The sequence below is a fragment of the Pezoporus occidentalis genome, unplaced genomic scaffold (assembly GCF_034315485.1).
Source record: "Pezoporus occidentalis ecotype Australia unplaced genomic scaffold, CSIRO_AGI_Poc_V1 ctg3, whole genome shotgun sequence".
Taxonomy (NCBI): Eukaryota; Metazoa; Chordata; class Aves; order Psittaciformes; family Psittacidae; genus Pezoporus; species Pezoporus occidentalis.
The window spans coordinates 1,882,832-1,906,169 of record NW_026914940.1 but is presented as its reverse complement, the minus strand read 5'-3'; the positions used below and the strand labels follow the sequence as shown (position 1 = coordinate 1,906,169).

The following is a 23,338-nucleotide window of genomic DNA, read 5'->3' as shown; positions in this document are numbered from 1 at the left end:
AGCGGGTAAAGAAATGAGGATTTACAGATAAACTCTGGAAGAAAGTGGTTGTGGTAATGTTTTGCCATTTTAAAGTGAAACTGCATTGAAAATCCATTAAAATCATCGTGCATTTCTGATAACTCAAAAATATAGCAAAAAAGAAAAAAAAAAACACAAACCAGAAGAAACACAGAATGAAACCACTTCATCTTCACACTTTGAAACTTGTTAAAAGACTTGCATAACTCCTGGGGTAGATGGATTTCTATTCCTTTTATTTTAGATAATGCATGCAGTAGTAGAATCAGAGAATGGCTTGGGTTGGAAAGGACCTTAAGATCATCCAGTTCCAACCCCCTGCCATGAGCAAGGACACACTAGACCATGTCACCCAAGGCTCTGTTCCAACCTGGCCTTGAACACCACCAGGGATGGAGCATTCACCACTTCTTTGGGCAACCTGTGCCAGTGCCTCACCACCCTCACAGTAAAGAACTTCTTCCTTATCTCCAACCTGAACTTCCCCTGTTTCAGTTTGAACTCAACACCCTTGCACTCTCAACACTACAGTCCCTGATGAAGAGGCCCTCCCCAGGAACCTTGCAGCCCCTTTCAAGTATCTCCTGCATGAGAAAGAAAAAACACATGGCCAGCACTTCCATAGTTTGATACAGCATAATTTTCTTTGCTATATCAAATGCTTCTCAGACAATTTTTATTATGCTTTTAACATCATGGACCTTGGTTGGTATCACCTCTCCCCTCATGCTTTCCTTGCATTCAGGACTCAGCAGGAAGAGATCAAACAGCTTTTAAGGAACTCAGCCTCTGCCTATGAAGAAATATCCAATTTCCTTCTGCAGAGCCTTAGAAGATCTACCTGGGGTCTACCTCAAACAGGTATGCCTGAGAAACAAGGTGTTTCTTGTGAGTAAAACAAAGTAAACAGATTTCAACCTATTACTTGATAATAGTGGTGGTCTAGGCAAGTTTACAAGGAAAACCTCATAGCACATCACCACAAGTTCTATCACTTGCAACTGGTATCAACACTTCTGTTTAAAAAGAATCATGGAATGCTTTCGGTTGGAGAAGACCTCAAAGCTCATCCAGTTCCAACGCTTGCCGCATCCAACCTGGCCTTGAACACTGCCAGGGATGGGGCAGCCACAGCTTCTCTGGACAACAGACATCACAACTCCAGGGTAGGCCCTCATGTCTTTCCAACCAGACAACTGAGACTGCCACACAAATCAGTAATTGCTCATTCAATGTATTTTATGAGTTAAAGCAGAGCGATGTTTTCTGGTTAGATTTGAGAAAGAGCTGAAAAGTGGCAGATCTGTGGGCTTTATGTGTTCCCATAGAATCATAGAACAGTTTGGGCTGGAAAGGACCTTAAGATCATTCAGTTCTAACCCCCTGCCATGGGCAGGGACACCTCACACTAAACCATCTCACCCAAGGCTCTGTCCAACCTGGCCTTGAACACTGCCAGTGATGAAGCATTCACAACCTCCCTGGGCAACCCATTCCAGTGCCTCAGCACGCTAACAGGAAAGAATTTCCTCCTTAAATGCAATCTAAACTTCCCCTGTTTAAGTTTTAACCCGTTACCCCTTGCCCTACAGTGCTGTGTAATTGGTGACTACAAGCCCCAGCCCAATTTCCAGCACTATACACAAGCCTCTCTGCATATGGAAACAGGGCACAAGGCAGAGAAATCAAGAGTCAGTATGTCATTCACACTGACAGGATGCATCAGTCAGTATAACTTGTCACTCAACCAAGGTGACAAATTCTTACTTGCCTGGTTGTTGGCAAGTATTTACTTCTGTGGTTAAGCATGAGTACATGATGCACAGTCAACCAGATTGGTTTTGCCTGAAATCCAAACTATGCCCTGTGGAAGTCCATAACATCTAGCCACTGAGACAAGACCTGAAATTCAGATCCCGATCACTCAGAACTTCAACAAGCCATAACTTTCCTACAGCCAACTTATGGCACGTGTCAGGCTGGGGAGAAGAGAAGAAACAAGTTAAAAATGGAACTAAAACTAAGAACATATCCTGCTGAGAAACCTGTTATTTTCAGAAACACAAAAGCTGACCATGCGTTTGGGTTAAAAAACAGACGTTTATGTAGAAAAGCACCTCACTTTTAAGTTAATTTGTGATGGGATTTGGAAGGGATGGGGGGATTTGGGAAACTGCCTTATCATAGAATGGTTTGGGCTGGAAGGGACCTTAAAGCTCGCCCAGTTCCAACCCCCTGCCATGGGCAGGGAGACCTTCCACTAGAGCAGGTTGCTCCAAGCCCTATTCAGCCTGACCTAATCAAAGTAATAGAACTTGCTCATGTACCTGATGCTTCCCAGGATCTTTGTGAGGACACACTTAACTACTCATTGCCTCATAAAGGCTGATGGTCCTCAGAAAATCAATCATTTATGCATAGGAGAGCTACAGAGGAGAGATTTATGCAAGCTATCTTACTAAACCAAGAGTAATCTGTCTGTGCTCCTCTTGGGGCAGGGAGAAATCACAGAAGGAGCTTAATTTAATGTCTTTAAATAGCCCTCCATAGGAACCCAGTGCTTTTCACTGCCTGCAGGGGGGCCTAAGGAGATTTGCCTTCCTTAGATAAAATTAAACGCTGTGAACGCCCCCTTAGCACCGCATGGAATGGGCTAATCACATGTTCTGCAGTGTGTTTTGCAAACATCATCCACCTATTTACCACCACAGGCTTTCACAAGTAGGATGGATGCGTGTGCTACATGCTATATAGGAGTTGATGCGATGGTACAGGAGGAGGCTGGACCCTGGTGGCACTGCTTCTGCTCACTTATTCTCCTAACAGAATACCAGCCTTGGAATAAGCAAAACTCCCATTTAGATGTTCTTTTTGAAGCAACTTGAAATCCTGAGACACGGGGGGGAAACTAGAACAAAATCACCCGAAAACAATTCTAAACAAAAATGAGACATAAATATGTAACACAATTTAACCAGATATTCTTGCTGATTAACACAGGAAAGCAAGGGAAGGAAAGAGAATTCGGGTCAAATCACAAGGAAATAAGCTTTAACTCGATGATGCTAATAAGTCAATGATGAATGTGTCACTCACAGCTATTTCAGTGCATCATTGCTGAATGATAGCGATGGTTTACAGCATTACCTTGCACACTTTCAGGCTCCTCGCCATGGTACCTTACTTGCCAACGCAGAGGGGATTTCTTCAGTAGACTGAAGAAAGCCTGTTGGAGGCATCTACCTGTTCCTTAGGCATTAGTATGAATGGACAGAGATTCTGTTCCCAAACAGGTGAGATAACCCAGCCCCGGGGCTGGGATTTTCCAAAGAGCTTGAATCCCACAACAATTTTCTGTTCTGAGCTGCTGATGCCAAATTTATGGTGCAGTTTGAAAACAAAGAGAAACCCTAAAGCGATGGGATTGCCATTGTATTAAACTGAGTGTCAGGGCAGCACTGAAGCAGATGGTGGTTGCAAACAAATGCACCCAGGAATTCAGATAATTCTAATTTCCCAGCTAAAAGACATCCTTTCAGTTGGGGCTGCTCAGCCTGGAGAAGAGAAGCTGTATGGAGACCTCAAAGCAGCTTCCAGTGTCTGAAGAGGGCTACAAGGATGCTGTAAGAGGGACTCTTCATCAGGGACTGTAGCAATAGGACAAGGGGTGATGGGTTCAAACTGAAACAGGGGAAGTTCAGGTTCGATATAAGGAAGAAGTTCTTTACTGTGAGGGTGCTGAGGCACTGGCACAGGGTGCCCAGAGAAGTTGTTAAATGCTCCATCCCTGGCAGTGTTCAAGACCAGGCTGGACAGAGCCTTCAGCGACAATGGTCTAGTGTGAGGTGGCCCTGCTCGTGGCAGGGGGTTGGAACTGGATGAACTTAAGGTCCTTTCCAACCCAAACCATTCTGTGATTTTAGGACCCGAGTCTTTATAGCCACAGCAGTGGACTGGCTTCATGAGGCAGCATTTTCAGTGAAACTGCTTGAAAGACAGGAAACTGAGCTTGTGAATGAGAATTTTAAAGTGCTTCCACTTGGCAAGAACCAAAATGGGCCCCCTCAGGATTCATTGGATGCTTTTATTTTTAGCGCTTTAATAAGCTTAACCCTCTTCTATCACTACAACTTCTGGCTAAAAAGAATTAATATACCAAGAAACACAATGACAATAATAGAAAAGGGCATTTTGGAAGTGTATAAAGTCTTATTTACTAATTAAAAGCCAAATTTGGAGTAAAATTGCATTCAGCATGAAAATGAATTTTGCCCATTCTAATAGCTGTGTACTTGTAGAGTTTTAAGCAAGTGCTATTCCACGAGCTAAAGACCCTCAGGCACAACTGTGATATTAAAGAGAAGGAAAACTATGGCAGCTCTTCCTGAGTGAAGTTCACAATGGCTTAGGGTTAGTCATGTGGAAACTTCAGTGGAAGCATCAAGTGAGAAACTCTACACGAGAGACATGGTTTAGTGCGAGGCGTCCCTGCCCAAGGCACGGGGTTGGAACTGGATGATCGTAAGGTCCTTTCCAACCCAAACCATTATACAATTCATAAACTGATCTCACCCATATGCTAAACTAAGGCTATATGGGTCATACTGGGTTAGACTGGTGCAATGAAATACAGTTGTCAGTGCCAGGAGTCATCATCAGCTACGGTTATTGCAACAAAAGGCAGAAAGAACCTAGCTTTTTATTTGACTTCAGAAGAGCTTGAATTCTTCCACACAGTAACATAGCATGGCTCTCAGAGGTAAGGACTGAGGCATTGAACAACCTTCATGGAATCACAGAACGGTTTGGACTGGAAAGGGCCTTAAGATCATCCAGTTCCAACCCCCTGCCATGAGCAGGGGCACCTCACACTAGACCATGGCACCCAAGGCTCTGTCCAACCTGGCCTTGAACACTGCCAGGGATAGGACATTCACAACTTCTTTGGGTAACCTGTGCCAGTGCCCCAGCACCCTCACAGTAAAGAACTTCTTCCTTATCTCCAACCTGAACTTCCCCTGGTTTTTTGAACCCATCACCCCTTGTCCTATCACTGCAGTCCCGGATGAAGAGTCCCTCTCCAGCATCCTTTCAACCTGGAAAGACCATTTACACTACCCTAAAATGTCATAACCAGCTTTTCCTGCTGGTTTTCTTTGGCCAACAGCCCAAAGCCCTAGTCTCTATGAATAAAAGCTGAGCACCAGCATAAATTTACAACAGTTCAGCTCCTGAATGATGTATACAGTCCTTGAGATGCGTCTTGGAAATGTCAACTAACTGCTACATATGTGTGCGCTGGAAAACGGTATGGCCCTGCCTGCCAGGATACAGCTTCTAGGGATTTAAAATGCAAATGCTGTCCTATGTATGTTAATGGAAAATAGGACAGAGAATATGGTATCTCGTATCATTTGCTTTGTGCTAAATGGGAATATGAGCACTTTAGCAGATGCGAAGCCATTTACCATTCTTTCTTACAGAGACAAGTGGTCTCAAATCACTGACATTTACCCCAAGAGAAGAATCAGCATACAAAGAGTTTCCTGAGTGTACGGCCTCTGCTCTCATTGCCTGGTGTTACGTTTTCAGCTCTCCATCTCAGTTCTATCGAATCTACAGTTCCCATACGGCTTTGGGTAATCCAAGGTTCTAGTTTAAATCCCACAAAAAATTAACACTGGAGATTATTATATCATGGCAATGGACATGATTCACTTTTGGTTTTGCGTTTTCTTCTTTTTCTGATGAAAAATGCTATTTCGATCGGACTTTTTTAAGGGCAGAAATTTATGGGCATGTCAGATTTTCTTTCTTTTTTTTCCCCAAAACAATCTCTGAAAGTCATTTAAAATGCAGAAGAACACTCAATCTAGCTTTGATTGGGAAATTCCCCACACTATTTTTCCCTTGTGATGTAAATTCAATTCTTTATTACTTTTTCTAATTCTAGAAGACATCCATGTGAAAGAAAAATCTTATTTCCAACCGCAATAAAACCGTTTCTTTGAAATGACAAAAAAAGGACAAAAGGCCCAAAATAATCCTATCTGCCTTTCCAAATCCAGCTCATGAATTAACACATCTTGCATAAATGCCTTAATTTCATTTGCATGCAGCATTTTCCAGAGGTCCACTTTTGTCTTCAATTAACACAACACCTTCCATTACGCAGCTGAGTGCATAAGCTACTGAGTCATCTGATGTAAGAAACGTCAACCTGAGTACTCGCAGGGATAAACGAGGATGATGGGAGTGCTGTTTCATAGCAATATCCGTATTTATCCCTGCCTGCTCCCTTGCAAAGATCATATATTTTACCTACAAATTAAAGTCACTGATATTTACAACTTCCTTGACACCTTTTGCTTTACAGGGATGCTTTGATTTCTTTAACCCACTCAAGCTCTGGCCTCCCAAACACAGTCTGTGTGTGGCGGAGTATAGCACCTCCCCACAGAAATAAACCAGCTGCGTTCACTGCTCAATTGCAGCATTACCAGAAACTGAGCGCACAGCAGCTCCAGATTCCCCAAAATGACTCAGGATAAACGGGTGTGAGAAGAATCCTACTGGTGGCAATAAACCTCATAAAAAGGAAGAGCCTTGTTTCTCGTACAGAATTAGCTGGCTCATTAACTGCAAGCGTACCAGCCCAATCGCATTATGAGGGTCAAACACAGAACAGCAGACAAATCTTCAGGCGTTAGTAGATTTGCAAGCGTAGAGTTGCACATTATTCTTCTCATAAACCGGCGTGTGCTGTCTTTTACCTGTCAGCACTAGAGCTAAATGTAGAAGTCTGCATACAAAAAGGGGAGACACAAACCACCATGCTCACAGAGAGCAGAAACAGGAAAAGCTCATTCATTTCTAATGTTGCCTATCATCTGAGTGAAATGAATTGGTCAGAGATCATGGTAGCCCACACATGACTCCAACAATTCAGTTGTGATCATCAACTTGTGCCTAATATGGAATCGAGCATCTTATAGACTCTTCAGTGGCGTCTGAATACAAAGGTGTGTGAAAAGTCATAGTGGATGGAGGTCACCACTGCTGCAGTCCTAAATAATAGGTAGAGCAAGGCCAGTGGTACACAGGATAAGGGGCAATGGGTTGAAACTTCAACAGGAGAAGGTTAGATTGCATACAAGGAAGAAATTCTTTCCTGTTAGGGTGATGAGGCACTGGAATGGGTTGCCCAAGGAAGCTGTGAATGCTCCATCCCTGGCAGTGTTCAAGGCCAGATTGGACAAAGACTTGGGTGACATGGTCTTATGTGAGGTGTCCCTGCCCATGGCAGGGGGGTTGGAACTGGATAACCTTAAGGTCCTTTCAAATCCTAACTATTCTATGATTCTATACAAAACACCATGACCTTAGAACTGTGTTAAGTTAAGGACAGCAGTCAAGGATAGCAATATCACACAGTTAAGGATAGCAATATCACGCAATTTCAGCGGCTGGGGTGGTTGACAATAAAACTTAATTACCCTCAGATAACAGAACAACTGATGACAGGGCTTCAGATAAACAAAGAAATTGGAGGTTTCTTGGGAAACAAATGGGAAGTGGAAAAGATTATCACTGATTCAGTAATCACAGAAAAACAGAATCATAGAAAGTTTTGGGTTGGAAAGGACCTTAAGATCATCCAGTTCCAACCCCCTGCCATGGGCAGGGACACCTCACACTAGACCATGTCACCCAAGGCTCTCTCCAACCTGGCCTTGAACACTGCCAGGGATGGAGCATTTACCACTTCTTTGGGTAACCTGTTTCAGTACCTCACAACCCTCACAGTAAAGAACTTCTTCCTTGTATTTAAACTGAGCTTCCCTTGTTTCAGTTTAAACCCGTCACCCCTTGTAATACCCTTCCTGCATGGACTGTGCCCTGTACTGACATGCAACTCTGTGTCTCAAAAAGCAGCTGAAAACAAAAAAGCCATGGGAAGATTTCTCGATTCCTCAGGAACCACTAAGAACATAAAGGTACCCATTCACATAACAGCTTCCTCCGAGATCACTTAGAAAACGTAACCAAATCGGAGACTCTGCAGACCACATTCAACTGAACGCAGATATTAAAGCTGTTACATTCAGGTATTTGGGGACTATTCTCAAGATGTGCTAATTCTCCTTAGATGTCCCAACCGAGACACATAACTCAGAGTTTAGTTAAGGATCCAGCTGAATGATTTTCCAGCTCAGTTTGCATTAGCACATCTGGCAACAGACTCTCGGCTGTGCCATTCAGGCAGTCAGACTGGAGAAGGACACGTGTGGAAGGATGCCGACTGGCTTCCTTGACGGCATCAAGGTGTTTAACCAGCCTTCAGGTCAGAAAGGCAATGATGCTAACACAGGCACCAAGGGTGACCTAACGTCACAGGAAAGAAAACAGGACCATAGAATCACAGAGTCAACTTGGCTGGAAAAGACCTTTAAGATCATCCAGCCCAACCATTCCCCAGCACTGCCAAGGCTACAACTAAACCATGTCACTGAGGGCAGTGAGCTTGCTTGATGACTTAGTGAACCATTCTGGCCCCCCACCCCTAGCAATTCTGTCTGACCTGACTGCTGGTCATCCTCTCCTTCATCATTCCCAAGCAGATGCTGATCTAAAACAGGGTCCTATGGTTATAAAAACCAAAACTGTGTAACTAGCACCAATTCCACAGCCAGCTATTGATTTGTCTGACTAGCATCCTCATCCTCATACCCTTTCCCCTCACCAGAGCCCCATGAGATGAAGATGCACAGGAATGCTTTTGCCAATAGCTCCTGTAAGATTGCATTGAAAAGACTGTTTCTGTTGATTCAAAGGTAACTTAGGCCACCAGCTTGTTTTGGTTTTGAGGGCTTGGACTCGCTGATATAGTAATGCTTAGTGAAATACTCGTATCAAAGAGATGTCATGACTGTGAACACTCCAACAATTCAGTTGTGATCATCAACTCGTGCCTAATATGGAATCGAGCATCTTATAGACTCTTCAGTGCCGTCTGAATACAAAGGTGTGTGAAAAGTCACAGAGTTTATTTGCAGAAGACAAAAGGTGGCAGAGATAGCCTCCAAATCTGCATTTTGCCTCATCTATTTCCTCCTTACATGACAGAAATTGCTCTCTACCCTCAGGAGTGTTACGCTGTGTTCGTTAAGGAACTGGCCCACATGCTAGCAAAGCTGCTTTTAGGTTTCTTTAAGCAGTATGGGTTATTCTGCCTGTGCCATGCATAGACCAGACAAGCTCTTCCTACTGATCCTCCCAGGCTCAGGTGAACCAGAGCGTGGTTTGCTCTTACAGCCCTGGGAGCATTTTGCTACGTGGTGCATCTCATATTCTTGGTTATGCATTTTCCCTGGACAACATTAAAAACCTAAAACAAGTGCCAAGAGAACTGTTCCTTGTCATCGTTGCTTTTGAATTTTCACTGTAGGGGTTTCGACTCCCTCTGCCTCCTGATTCTTAAATCTCACTTACTTCTGTGTAATACGAATGTCAACAGACAAACAGTGGGCCCTCCCAGCAATTGGTTGGGAACATACCTTGACTCGCTGCCAGGCTGAAAAGATACTCGTAAAGAAACTAATAATGTGCTGCAGTGGAACAGGAAGAAGGAAGAATGTGTCAGATATAAAAGCAAGAGAAAACTTAAGCAGGCTGAAAGACAAAACATCCTGCTTAGTCTAACTGCTTCTCATAGGCAAGCTAATGCTGGGGTCACTTCTATGAATGGGCAATATCTTCAAATAATAGATAGTGCCTTAAGAAAAGGAGTTAGGAGGATCTTGAAGCTAGCTCATGTATGTTGTCATGTCCCTCGAGGCATGAGCATCTGATGTGCTTTTAGGAGATGAATCAGGCTGCAAAGTTATCCATGTACAAAAATGAGCTTTTGAACATGCATAAATTAAAGCAAACAAACACCCTAAAAAGATGGGCTTAGATATAGCCTTGATTTCTTTCTGCACCTGGGGACCTGAGTGGTGTTTCTCAGTGGAAGCAGCTAGCTCATTTCAGTGTGAAAGCAGGTATCTTAGGCTAATGGAAACTTGAAAAGGTAGGAGCTTAGCAAAGAATACCAGAGTGATTAAGACACAGAAGAGAAGAGTTTCTTCCTTTATGATCTACATATGGCTGTCTTAGGATCAGCTCCCAGGAGCTCCAGTAAGAACTGTAGCTGAAGCCTGCACGTTAGAAATATCTCCACAAATCTTGCTTCTCTGGAGTTTACATCCCTCAGTGTGCCTTTAGAACTAGAGCTATTTGGAAGCAGACAGTTGCTTCTCAAGCACTGCACAGTGTTATCATACATATACAAAACAGAAGATATAGAATTCTTCTAAGCCACATCAGGAGACAGCAGTGACAAAGACAAGGGTCAAAGGGAATTTAAAAGGAGGTGATCTACTGAGTCTTACCTCTCTATTCACCCAAGTAATGGGCTGCTCTTAAGGATAATACTAGGGGTTATTCACATGTCTTTTCCCAAGTTTTCTTCACCATGCTCCTAGCTACTGATAGCTGGAGAGCAAGAGGTCAACTAATGGGCAGAAACCTCAGACTATGCATGTGAGCACATCATGAAGTTAGGCTACCGTAAATTTAATCAGACACACCCTGCAATGTGGAAAGCAAATTCCATTTAGGAGAAGCAAGCTGCTCAATTTTCTCCCCCATCATCAATACTCATAACAATAATTGCTACTACTATTGCTTTTTAATTACAGTTCCAGATAGAAAGGAAAAATTGGATCTCTTGCCAGTTAATGTTATATCTTCTCCAGCTTCCTTTTTACAGTCAAAAGGGAATGGAGTAATCTCCCAGTGAATTCTATTTTATGCTAAATATACCAGCTAACTATCCTTAAGATGAGAACCCCATTGCACAGGGCAGCTCATCAAATCAAAACATGACTGACTACAACCACAGCACTGACAAACACTGCTCACGAAGGACCACACAACATCACATTGGAATGGCACAGGAGGGTAAGAAAGCTGATATGTTAAATGTGATACCTACCTATTGTGTCTCCTTGCTCATGCACCATGGAGGCCAGGTCCTTAATGATCTGGTTCACATCCAACATGTCACTCTGAAAAGACAGAAGGTCTGACATTAATGATGAATGGGTAAAGTCCAAGCATCAAAGGCAGGTTCCACAGTCAAGCTTTGCAAAGCAAAAACCCAAACCCACAGAATCATTGAATTGGGTAGGTTGGAAAAGACCCCTAAGATACCTTGCTGGATCTAAGTCACCCAGGTGACTCAAGCTTTCTGTAAGAAACAAGTAGAATGATCAGACTAAGTGTTCAAGTCCAGGTAGGATGGGGGTTTGAGCAACCAGGTCTAGTAGATGTCTCTGCCCACGGCAGACGGTTGGAACTGAATGAGCTTGAAGGCCCCTTTCAACACAAACCATGTTACGATTCCATGGATGTACTGTTCACCAGACAGTCTGTGGAACCTCCATCCTTGCATGTCTACAAAACCAAGTGGACATGGCCCTAAGCAACCTGTTTTCACTGACTGTTCTGAGCAAGGGTTTTGGACTAGAGTTTCTCCAGAGCTTTCTGCCAACTGCAGTGATTCTGTAATTTATGCAGCTTAACAAAATGCATTCTGCTTGTCTTTTTTTCTGTGATGTTGCCTTACTGCTACTGCATTTAGCAGTAGCTATGTTATGATGTTTATTACTGCTAGATTAATTCTTTTCGTAAGTGGCAGTGTCATATGAAAGCAGCATACGCTCACATTTGCTCTTGTATACGGTAAGTGTTCAGAAATGAAGCAAACAAATTCACTGGCAATTTGTTGTGGTTTAACTGAAAATTCAAGTGCTGAACCTAGTTACTTCTGTTTTACACTTGAAATCGTATAAATTAATCCCTTCATCAAAACAGGCCTTTCCTTATTGCCTTACCAATAAGGAGATTTCATATTCAGTCAGGTTTTGATCATATCTACATCAGTTCAAAACCAGCATTTTATCATTTTATCAGATGCTGTACTGAAAAATGGCCTTTTTCTGCTTAAGAAACCCCATTCTGGGATCAATGGCCTGCATCAACAATAACCTTTTCAGAAAGAGAAGGGTTTGCTCTTGTTGTTTTTATTGTTTTTCTCTCTTAGTCTTTCACAGTTCTGAAAATCAGCTATTTCACAGACTCATCATAGGATCACAGAATGGTCACACTAGACCATGTCACCCAAGGCCCTGTCCAGCCTGGCCTTGAACACCACCAGGGATGGAGCACCTACCACTTCTCTGGGCAGCCCATTCCATGTATCCCCTGTACTGGGGAGCCCAGCACTGGATGCTTTCTAAACCATTGAAAAGATTTCCTAAGAATCAGCTTCTCCTATGGCTAATTGCACAGGAATTCATTTATCTGCTTGGGTCCTTGTGCAACTCTAGCCCACTGCACCAAAAGGTCTGATTGCATCCACCTCACTTCTGTGGAGACCTCAGAGCAGCTTCCAGTACTTGAAGGGGGCTGCAAAGATGCTGGAGAGGGACTCTTCATCAGGGACTGTAGTGACAGGACAAGGGGTGATGGCTTCAAACTGAAACAGGGGAAGCTCAGATTGGATATAGGGAAGAAACTCTTTACCGTGAGCGTGCTGAGGTGCTGGCACACGGTACCCAAAGAAGTTGTGAATGCTCCATCCCTGGCAGTGTTCAAGGCCAGAATGGACAGAGCCTTGGGCAACATGGTCTAGTGTGACATTTCCCTGCCCATGGCAGGGGGTTGGAACTGAACGATCTTAAGGTCCTTTCCAACCCAAACCATTCTGTGATTCTATTCTATGAACTCAGCCTCCCTACTGGCAAACTTAGAAAATGGTGCAAAATGAATCCATTCCCTTCTCCTGAAGTTTGTTATGAGAATATAAGTGGCACAACATTTAATCATGTAATGCAAGAGAATCACATTAACTTGCAATGAAGCCTGGGAGCCCCATTGTGAATTCTAGAATACACCAAATTGCTGAATAACTGAAGAAGGAGGAGAAACAAAAGGTTCGGAAAGCTGCGAGAAATCATAATAAACCAAAGAACAAACCCCCTAACCAAAGCCTGGGTAATGCATCACAAAATTCACTTCATTCATTCACTTGTCAAGCATAATGAAGCTTTAATTATGTATGGGATTATTCCGAACTTGTAAATACTGCAGAATATTTTGTAAAAGCAATGAAGTTTAAGTAACTTGAGAATGCGCTTGAGCTCTGTGGTAGTAAATCACTGCCAGGAAATAAGAAAAAAAAATAGTTGTGATTTTTTTCAGTGTGGGAGGATTTTGGGTTTTTTTCTTTTGGGGTTTTTCTTCTGTAAAAAATCTGTGAATGAACAAAATTACAAAGTTTAGTACGGAAGAGCTGAGAATTAACTGCAATGTGTTGTTCTGCTCTCACAGAGCTCCTTAGTGAAAGATGATTAAGGAAAAATTAAACAAACAAATAATAATACTAAATAAGAGGCAGAACGTTCATTTATCTCTCTTAGCTAAATTGCCCTTTCAGGCTGTCTGGTTTATTTTACTCTAAGGGTGGTGAGGCACTGGAACGGGTTGCTCGAAGTGGTGAATGCTCCATCCTTGGCAGTGTTCAAGGCCAAGTTGGCCTTGGGTAACATGGTCTAGTGTGAGATGTCCCTGCCCATGGCAGGGGGTTGGAACTGTATGATCTTAAGGTCCTTTCCAACCCAAACTGTCGTATGATTCTACAGCACTTTAAGTGAACACAGCAGTCATGGACATGTTTCTGCATGTACATTTGATTAGATAGAGGTTGTTGCAATCTATGGAATTACACAAGCACAACACCACACCCCAGCATTCCCATTGTAATAAAACAAGCGGGCAATATGGTTTAAGATCAACCAGATGATGTATTGACTCCTCAGAGGGTCCTCCTCAGCTAATTTAACCACAGCTATTTGAGCTGTCTTCCTCCTTATGCCAGATACCATGATAAGAAGGGGAAGAATGAGAAAAGATATTCAATGCTGTATACGAACAGTGCTGTTCCAGATTTGCCATTTATATTCAGGTACTTGGGACAGAACAGCCATCTGGTGCTGCACAGTATAGATCCTTTTCATAGCATTGTAACAACACTTAAAATCATCGCTTAGCAAATACACATTAGTTAAAGCCAGCCTGAGTTGTTGGGAAGGGAAAAATGCAACTCCTGTATTTAAGGCAAAACAAACAGGGGTGAGTTGTAAAGCACAGAGCACAAAGCGATCTGACCCGAAGCAAGGAGTCTGTTGAATAATTTAACCTGGCAACGTGAAGTTTCAAAGTCCCTGATATATATAAGCAAAACACAATGAAAAATAGAAGAAAACCATCCAGAAATAAAGAACTTATATACAGGAATATACCCAGGAGCTATGTTTCTCTTCCTTCTTGCCAGGTTACCTCTATCATGAGGTACCTCTGAACTTGCCAGCCATCAGTTTGTTAGCAAAATCACATTGCCTTTGGTTGCCCACACTAAGTGGGATTCACAGTGAAATACAGCTGTTCATCAATCTCTTTGACTCCACAGGAACCAGGAATACAACAGCCAGTCATATTCCCAAAATGCCATCTCCCTGCCAGCTAAATAGGCTGGGGTTTAATCACCACCCAAGAAACCCAAGTTTTGTTGGTTCAAACCCAAGAAACCCCATCCTTTCCTGTCTGGCAGCAACTTATTCATTAGATTCTGCAGCAAAAGTGAGACATTTAAATTGTGTCAGTTAAATCCTTATTTATATATGGAAAAAATCCATTGTTCACAATAATAGACAGGATTTAATGCCATCAATGCTGGAACAAAAAGAATCAAACTAGTCAACAGGAAAATCAGAGATGGCAGAAAGAAATGGCAGTAGCCAAAGACAACCAAAAAAAGGCAGAGATGTGCCAACAAACAAGTCATGCAGATGAGAGAACCAGGGAAATGAAAGAGTTTGGGACCCTAAAGACTTGGAGGATTAGCTCTCACTAAGGAAAGTTAGTTCGGAACAGAAAGAGAAAATACCAGGTTAAAATTGAGGACTATTTGAATCATTTAACCTTACTGAGAGAGTGAATAATACCACTGCAAAACACAGAGATTTCTTGAAGAAAGCTGAAATTCCAGCTCTGGAAATTACTGGGCATACAATTTTGCAGATAATCTAGGAATTTCCATTTCCCATTTTTTTTTACTTTAAAAAGACCACCATTTCAGCACTTTAAAAATTAAACTGGGAGCAAGTCAGGTTGTAAAACCCCAGCATTCTTATCAAGACAGGAACAACCTAATCATAAACCCCAGCAGCCCATTTACCCATGGAATAAGCATCGCTGAGGTATTTGCCAAGATAGCAAGCAAGTAAACCTCCCCTCGCTTCCATCCTCATGCTTAGTGGAGGGAACATTTAGCCATATTCTAACGTACCCCCACCCTAATGATATCCTAATGACTCCCCTGTATTCCAGCCATGAGAACAGCATTAAATAAACCAGAGAGGGGAAACACGCCCTCCTCAAAAGGACACGGAACAAGCATGTGATGTTAATAATTTCTCTCTCACATATAGCCAGATCCCAGCATCCTTCATCAATGTCAGTTCTGGTCCTCAAGGGAAGAGTCACACTTATTTCTAACACTGTTTGCTTTAGGTTTGTGTGAAAAATGAGATCAGAAGTATCAGTGGTCTATGCTTCTGTGTGCATTCACAAACCATCCATCCTATTTTGTAAAGGACTACATATTAGCATTTAAATTAACTGCTGACTTCACAAGATACCGAATTCCACACGTGAGGTCTCATTCTGCCCCACCATCTACTCTGCAACAAGCAACCAGACGAGGTACAACATCAACCGAAGGAGATTGAGAGCTGTAACATAATGCCCATGGCAGCGGATTGGAACTGGGTAATCTTAAAGTCCTTCCCAACCCAAACTACTCTGTGATTCCATGTGTGTATTTCTATACAGGGAGCCACTCCAAACTAAAGCAAAACAAAACCCTAGCACTCATTATCTTTGAGGGAAACAAAACCAAACCAAACCCAACCCCAACCTTCTGTAGTGTCTGGCATGTTTTACCAAAGAGATGCTGCTTGTGCATTGTCCCATCTGCAACACCCCTGGGGTGTCTCCTATGCTGTGGTCCACCATGTGCGAACCAGAGACCCAGAGAACACAGAAAGACTGACCAAAGCCTGATGTACATCTATCCCACTATTCTTCTGTGGGATAGGGGAAGGAAAGAGGCAGGAAAAGATAACAAAGAGTGAAGAAGCTTCTCTGATGCTGGATGGACAAAACCTAAATCTTGCTGCAACAGCTTTCCAACAAATATTTTTCTCTTGTCTATGGCTAGGGAGGAAAAAAAAAATGACATCCTATAAATCAAACTGATTCAGCCCAAGCAACAACAGACCAGCAGAAAATTGTTTTGAGGGCAGAAGCTATCCAGAACAGCAATTACAGACTGAGTTAGATCTCCTCTGGGACTGAGCAACAGCCGGTGCAGGGAGTTTCTCTCTCCCTCTTGCTCACTTGTGCTGTCTTAAGCGGTCTGTGTCATCTCAGGGAGTGCAGCACTGCACTTGCATCATTAGAATAGCCTTGCTGAGCTGCAGCAGGCTAATCCACATCTGCCTTGGGACAGCAGGCAAGGAAACACAACATAAAGTGGTGTTTCTATCCGTGAAAATCCAAAAGGAGAGGCTATGGAAGGTGAGGTGCCTCAAGTTCATCAGAGGTGAGAATGTCACAGAGGACACATCAACAGGCATCAATAAAGAGAGAACCTGGAGCCAGCCAAATAGAGTAATATTATCTATTGTGCCTGTTGATCCTGGCTAGAAGCCACATGCCCACCAAAGCTGCTCTACCATTCCCCCTCCTAAGCCAGACAGGGGAGAGAAAACATAATGGAAGCTTCATGGGTTAAGATAAGGAGATCACTCACCAGCTATTATCATAGGCAGAACAGACTTGACCTGGGGAAATGAGCTCAATTTAGGCAAAGACAGGGAATGGGAGAATGAAGAATAAAATACTGTGGAAGATCAGATTTGAGAACATCTAAGCAACCTTTAGGTGAAGAAGTACTTAGGACCTAACAAGATGCATCTGCAGGTCCTGAGATTGAAGAGGGCTCTGACCACCTGATCTAGAGAAGGTTGCAGAAGGGTAGGATTTAGATAATTGTTAAGGTCCCTTCCAACCCACACCATTCTATGGTTGTTACCAATCAAATCAGAGTAGGATAATAAGAAATAAAACCAGATCTTAAAACACCTTCCCCCCAACCTCTCTCTTCTTCCTGGACTCAATTTTACCCCCAAATTCTCTACCTTCTCCTCCCAAGTGGCTCACAGAAACAGAGACTGTGGTCAGTTCATCACATGTTATCTCTGCTGCTCCTTCCTCCCTTAGAGAGGACTCCTCTCCAGCTCCAGTGTGGGTCTCTCCCACATGAGAGTCCTCCACCAACTTTTCCAGTGTGAATCCTTGTCCACCAAAGCTGTAGCTCTCCATTACCTGCTCCAGTGCAGGTCCCACACAGGGTCATAACTCCTGCAACACATCTGCTCCAGTATGGGCTCCTGTCTTTCTCCACAGGGACACATATCCTGCCAGGAGCCTGCTCCAGCATGAGCTTCCCACACAGTCACAGCATCCTTCAGTCATGCCCTGCTCTGGTATGGGATCCTCTATGGGCTGCAGGTAAACATCTGCTCCCTTGTTAACCTCCATGGGCTGCAGGTGGAGATCTGCTCCCTTGTTAACCTCCATGGGCTGCAGGTGGAGATCTGCACCCTTGTTAACCTCCATGGGCTGCAGGTGGAGATCTGCACCCTTGTTAACCTCCATGGGCTGCAGGTGGAGATCTGCACCCTTGTTAACCTCCAGGGACGGCAGGGCACAGATTGCCCCACCGTGGTCTACACCATGGGCTGCAGTGGAATATCCGCTCTGGTGCCTGGAGCACCTCCTTCTGCACTGACTTTGGTGCCTGCAGAGCTGTTCCTCTCACATATCCTCACACCTCTCTTTTGGCACAGCAACTTTTTCCCCTTCTTAAATCTGTTATCCCAGAACCACTGCCAACCGGCTCAGCTTTGGCCAGTGGTGGGTCCGCCTTAGAGCGCACTGCCGTTGGCTTTATTGGACATAGGGGAACCTGCTGGCATCTTCCCACAGAAGCCACCTCTGTAGCCCTCTGCTACCAAAACCTTGCCACACAAACCAAAACCAAGTGAGAAATGACTCAATGACGTATTCAACCTAAACATGCAAATTTCTGTGCAGTGCAGGAGGCAAAGCTGCTGGGTGGGAAGATCAAATTGAGGCAGCAACATCTTCTACCGCATGACTGGGAAGAGTGTAAAAGGTGGTGATGTATTTACTGCTGCTCATTTGCCCTTGATCACTCTAATGTACATCTCACAGATCAGATACAGGTTGCTATTTATTTTAATAACCTATTTGAATGAATTGGATGGGAGACCTTCAACTCACCTACTCTACCACACAGCATGTGTTTTCCCACCAGCATAGGTGGGTACGATGGGTAGCTCCCTTGGAAAATTCCTCTCTTAGGAATCGAGCCACATTTGAGGACACATTTTGACCAGCTGTGTTAATGATAGGCTTTATCATTGATTCCACCTAGAATGTGTGAGATGCAAGTGGGAACAACAGCTTGTTACCATGAGCTGCGTTAGTATCTTTTCGCTACCTTCTATACTATGCTCTTTCTCTGAAGCTTCACAACCACCCATCTGGATCAGATTGGCTGCAAACATGCATTGCTACAGCCATTTCCTACGTACTCTGTATCCCTCAGTGTTTGCCTATATAAGAGATCAAAGACTGCTGAAGGCAGATATTTTCGTTCCTGTGATCTTTATCACTTCCACCCCTCTGCTGGAAGGTCAGACCTGGACTGTAGTCTATGGGAAATATAATAATACAAATGAAAGGAAAAGATACTTTGCCCTTTTAAAACCCTTTAAATCTGGAAATAGGAGACTTGTTAATGGAGGCCATCTGTAGTTCTGGTTTTAAGTAGGTATCCTCACTTCATATTTGAAAAACATGGTTTTTCAAGTATAGTATACATCTATATGTACTTTATATACACATAGCATATAAAGCATCCAAGATCCTGTCAAAAGTTCATGCTATTAACCACAATTTTGTACTTAAAATTAACTTACATCCAAAATTTCATTCTACAGTTTGGAAAGGTATTTGACTTCACACATGCATGTAAATGTGACTATTTATACAGGTACACAGGTATCGTGTGAAACAAATGCATCCACCCGTATAAAGAGCAACTGTAAATATAGATACACTAATAACTTTAATATCGAACTTGTCCCCACCACACACCACGTGTTAAATAAGCATTTGAGGCTCAGCAGATTGCAGAGATACAAACACAGCCAACTGTGTTCTGTCTACAGTGGGGCAAACCACCTTAAATCTTAGGCTTCTTTTTCCTGCCTAAACACCCTGGTGCAAGATAAGCACAAACACTGATATGTTCTGATAACAGGCAAGCAAATAAAAAGTACAAACTGGTTTGCCTTGCTTGGTTTTGAGGGGGGAAAAAAAAGCTGCATTGATTCCATTCTGCCTTCAAGTTAATGCTGTGATAGTTTGATATCAGACAGAGCAAGGGCAAGAATGAGTCTCATCAGAAAAATGAGAGGCAACACTTGTATGAGGAACAAAGGAATTATGGAACAAAGTCGAGGTACAGAGCAGAGGGATGTTTTAAGAATCATCCACAATGGATGAGGCCATGCGTATGTATGTATTCTGCTTTGCAATGCCCTTCCTTCATCCCCACTGCCCTCCTCTTCCCCTAGACACTCATAAACCCCCAAGACCGAGTTGCCCGCAAAGCAGGAAAGCTGAAGGGACATCCACAGCCAAGGCAATAAAGAGGAAAGTGATTTCATTACTCTCCTGAGTGTGAGGGAGAACATTGGCTCTGCTATTCCAAAAGGGGGCACGCCACAATTCTATTTCCCTTTACTCAGTGTCTGATGTTACTGCACTTTGTTAACAAAACTGGTGCAAGTCTCTGGGATGTTATAATGCATATTCGGAAGCAGAAAACACCAAAAATGCATTAGACTGGTCACACTTAATACTTATTCTTTCTGCTTCTTATGTTATGCATTTAATTTTGTTAACATTGCAGCAGAAAGTACCTGAACCCACATTACAAATCCAACTTTCTGCTCTCCTACAAGCAAGTTTTTAGCTACTCTGCCACTAAAGAAAGATCAATATCCTTGTGTTCCCAACAAACTCTGGGGCTGTCAACTTGCAGCCTAGAAATACTGCTTCTGTTTTATGTTCTGCTAGCAAGGTTTTTATGGAGTTTTTGGCTAGCTCATCTGTCCTAACTTCTTGGATTTGAATGAAGGAGTCTGTTATAAGGTAAATTCTCTGTTGTTTATGGGGTGATCGAATAGCATGATAAATACATGAAAGGGCCCAAAAGAGTAAGTACAAATAGAGATAAGGAAATTCCTGGCACTGAGGCCTTTATATTCTAGAAATAAATGTGCTCAGTGAAGAAGAAAGGTTCTCCAAGTAGAGAAGCATAAAATCATAGAATGGTTTGGGTTGGAAAGGACCTTAAGATCATCCAGTTCCAACCTCCCTAGACTATGTCACTCTGTCCAACCTGGCCTTGAACACTGCCAGGGATGGAGCATTCACCACTTCCCTGGGCAACCTGTTCCAGTGCTTCACCACCCTCACAGTAAGGAACTTTCCTTACATCTAACCTGAACTTCCCCTGCTTCAGTTTGAACCCATTAGTACTTAAGAGTACAGGAAACAGCCTCGGGTTTGTGAAATTTGCTGCCTGGGAGCAAAAATGAAATGCAACACAAAGTGTAATAATAAAAACCGTACCGACCAGAGGTGAAATGTCCACCCACAATTATCCATGGCCTTATCTGAGAAAAGGCTTTTATGAGCAAGAGGTCACTCAGCTCTTTCTGCAAGTGCCTGACAATAAACGCTCCGATTAGATGCAACTGCCATGGACCGGTTCAGGATGTGGGTACCTGTCCACTAGGAGCTGTTAGTCTATATGACACATTCATTTTGTATTGGCTTCCAAACCACTCCAATGAGCCATGGGTCTCTTCAGCAGCAAGGTGCAATAGCTGAGATATATGAGTTCTTACAGTAACCTATGGAAAGGGTTTTTCTTTTCGTTTATTATTATTTTTATAATATGTAATAGGAATTATTGTTGGGGACACTTATGTCTTTGAAAAAGAAAATAAAAGAAAAAATTGCATTTAATATTTACAGCTACACCTCTTTTTTTAGCTGTTCAGAAGAAGGTCTCTTGAGCAGTAAGTCACCAAAGATATGGAAATCCATAAACAAACTCCAAACTCAGTAACTTACACACCGACTTCTCCTTCAGCATCTCCTGCTTTCTGCCCCTGGCTGCAACGTATAAACCAATACGAGTAGCAAGGGAAGTAGCTGTAATCTATCACACTGACTGATACCAGCCCCAGGAAAGGTAGTTTATTGCAGGCGGTATGTTATCTTCCAAAATAGAAACTGTGCAAAGATTATGACAAAAAACTTCAACACTTTCTACACTTTGTTTGCAGCACTATTAATTCTTCACTCTGGGTTTATTTCCATGAGGGTCATGTAACCAGAGGAATACAATAGAGGAATTAATTTTCTCTTTAGGAGTGTTCTGGGAAACCAAGCAATTAGAGCAATCTTAAACTGTCATGTGTTATCAACTGCCATTCAATTATTTGACTTAAATAAAATACTGATTGCAGAGTCTGATCTGTCACTATCAATTGAGTGATTCCTTTAGCGGCAGCATTTATTATTGAGATGCTCTATTTATTACTGAGAAATTAAAATATCTAGTTTCAACTGAAATGGGAAAGACAAAGGGACAAGGGAGAGGAGAAAACTCGAAGTATGGAGCATCTCCAAAGAAGGGGTAAATTCTCCATCTCTAGCAGGGTTCAAGGACAGGTTGGACAGAGCCTTGGGCAACATAACATGAGGCATCCCTGCCCATGGCAGGGGGTTGGAACTGGATGATCTTAAGGTCCTGTGCAACCATAACTATTCTATGATTCTATGATTCTGTCTTTTCACAATTCACTGCTATATTGCCAGTGCATAGCTTAGAAATAGCTGAACCTCCTGTCCTATGTATATTGTTTGGACATACCCATTACAAGTGGAGTCCATGGTTTGGGTGCAGAGAGGAAGTTGCAATCTCTTTGAGAGATCACAAAAGCTCAGAAGCTGATGTTGTCTCTCTTCAGGAGACTGAAGGGCCACAGCCAGAAGATGGATTATGGCTGTTCAAGGGCTGCAGACAGCACCAGCTCTGTCAGTAACTACATATCCTAGGTCTACCCAGGGCTCATGCATTTCTCAGTGGTATAAACAGGCAAAGAGAAGGTACACTCTCAATACAAGTGAAAAAGAATTGGCTCTGCCCTATATTTCCCTATGCATTTCAAACCCAAATGCTATGCTCTTTGTGGACTATCCCAGATCTTGGTTCTGTGGACTGCAGGCTGTGCTGTTGACACTTATCCTGTCTATTTAATAATGCAGGTTACTTCAAAGGTGCAAATGCTGAGTAAAGGTATCCGAGGGACAACTAATTACAACCACAGCTAAAAGCTTATAAAAGAAAGGCTTGATGGCTGTCAACTCCTGTAAAAGTCAGACTTGCTGGAGCTGACTCTCTGGAACAACCTTCATCATTCTGTGCATGAGAAAGCTTCTTTTCTTAAAGCATCCGTTATATCCAAAATGATTAATCTCATTGTTCCTTAATGTTTAATTTATAACTATATGTCCTTAGTTACTACTCGGTAATTTGTTACTACCTTCAACCTTAATATCTTAAATTATTCTACTCTTTTTCCAATGCTATTACACGTCAAGTATTTCTACACAGTCATCACGGCTCAACTAATCACTGCTGCACTTTCTGAGCCTGCAGTTGGTAAATTCCTGTAATCTCTCTTCATAAATTATACTTAATACTTCTTCCTCATTTCTGTCCTTCTGGATCACCTCCAAATTTCTAATAGAAAGAACAGGCCAAAAAGCTCTCATTTCTTACATACCTTCCTATCAGATAAAAGGTGCCAGTATCTAAGGCAGACACCAAAGACTGTTGGACATTTTGTTTTGCCTTCCAACTCTATGGATTCACTTTCCAGTTGAAAAATTACCAATTTCCTGTTAAAACTAC

At 42.7% G+C, this 23,338-nt stretch overlaps 1 protein-coding gene and 1 long non-coding RNA gene across 6 annotated transcripts in view; one reads left to right on the top strand and one right to left on the bottom strand.

Annotated features, from left to right (window-relative positions):
* TSNARE1 (t-SNARE domain containing 1) overlaps window positions 1-23,338 on the bottom strand; it is a 495,466-nt gene that overhangs the window by 182,361 nt on the left and 289,767 nt on the right. For all 5 annotated transcript variants that reach the window (XM_062626956.1, XM_062626958.1, XM_062626960.1 and 2 more), the window contains one exon: window positions 11,060-11,132. In XM_062626956.1, coding sequence (XP_062482940.1) covers window positions 11,060-11,132 — 73 coding nt within the window. The remainder of the gene's footprint in view (window positions 1-11,059; window positions 11,133-23,338) is intronic.
* LOC134167854 (uncharacterized) overlaps window positions 1-23,338 on the top strand; it is a 1,192,997-nt gene that overhangs the window by 1,044,599 nt on the left and 125,060 nt on the right. The gene's annotated exons all lie outside the window — the stretch shown is intronic.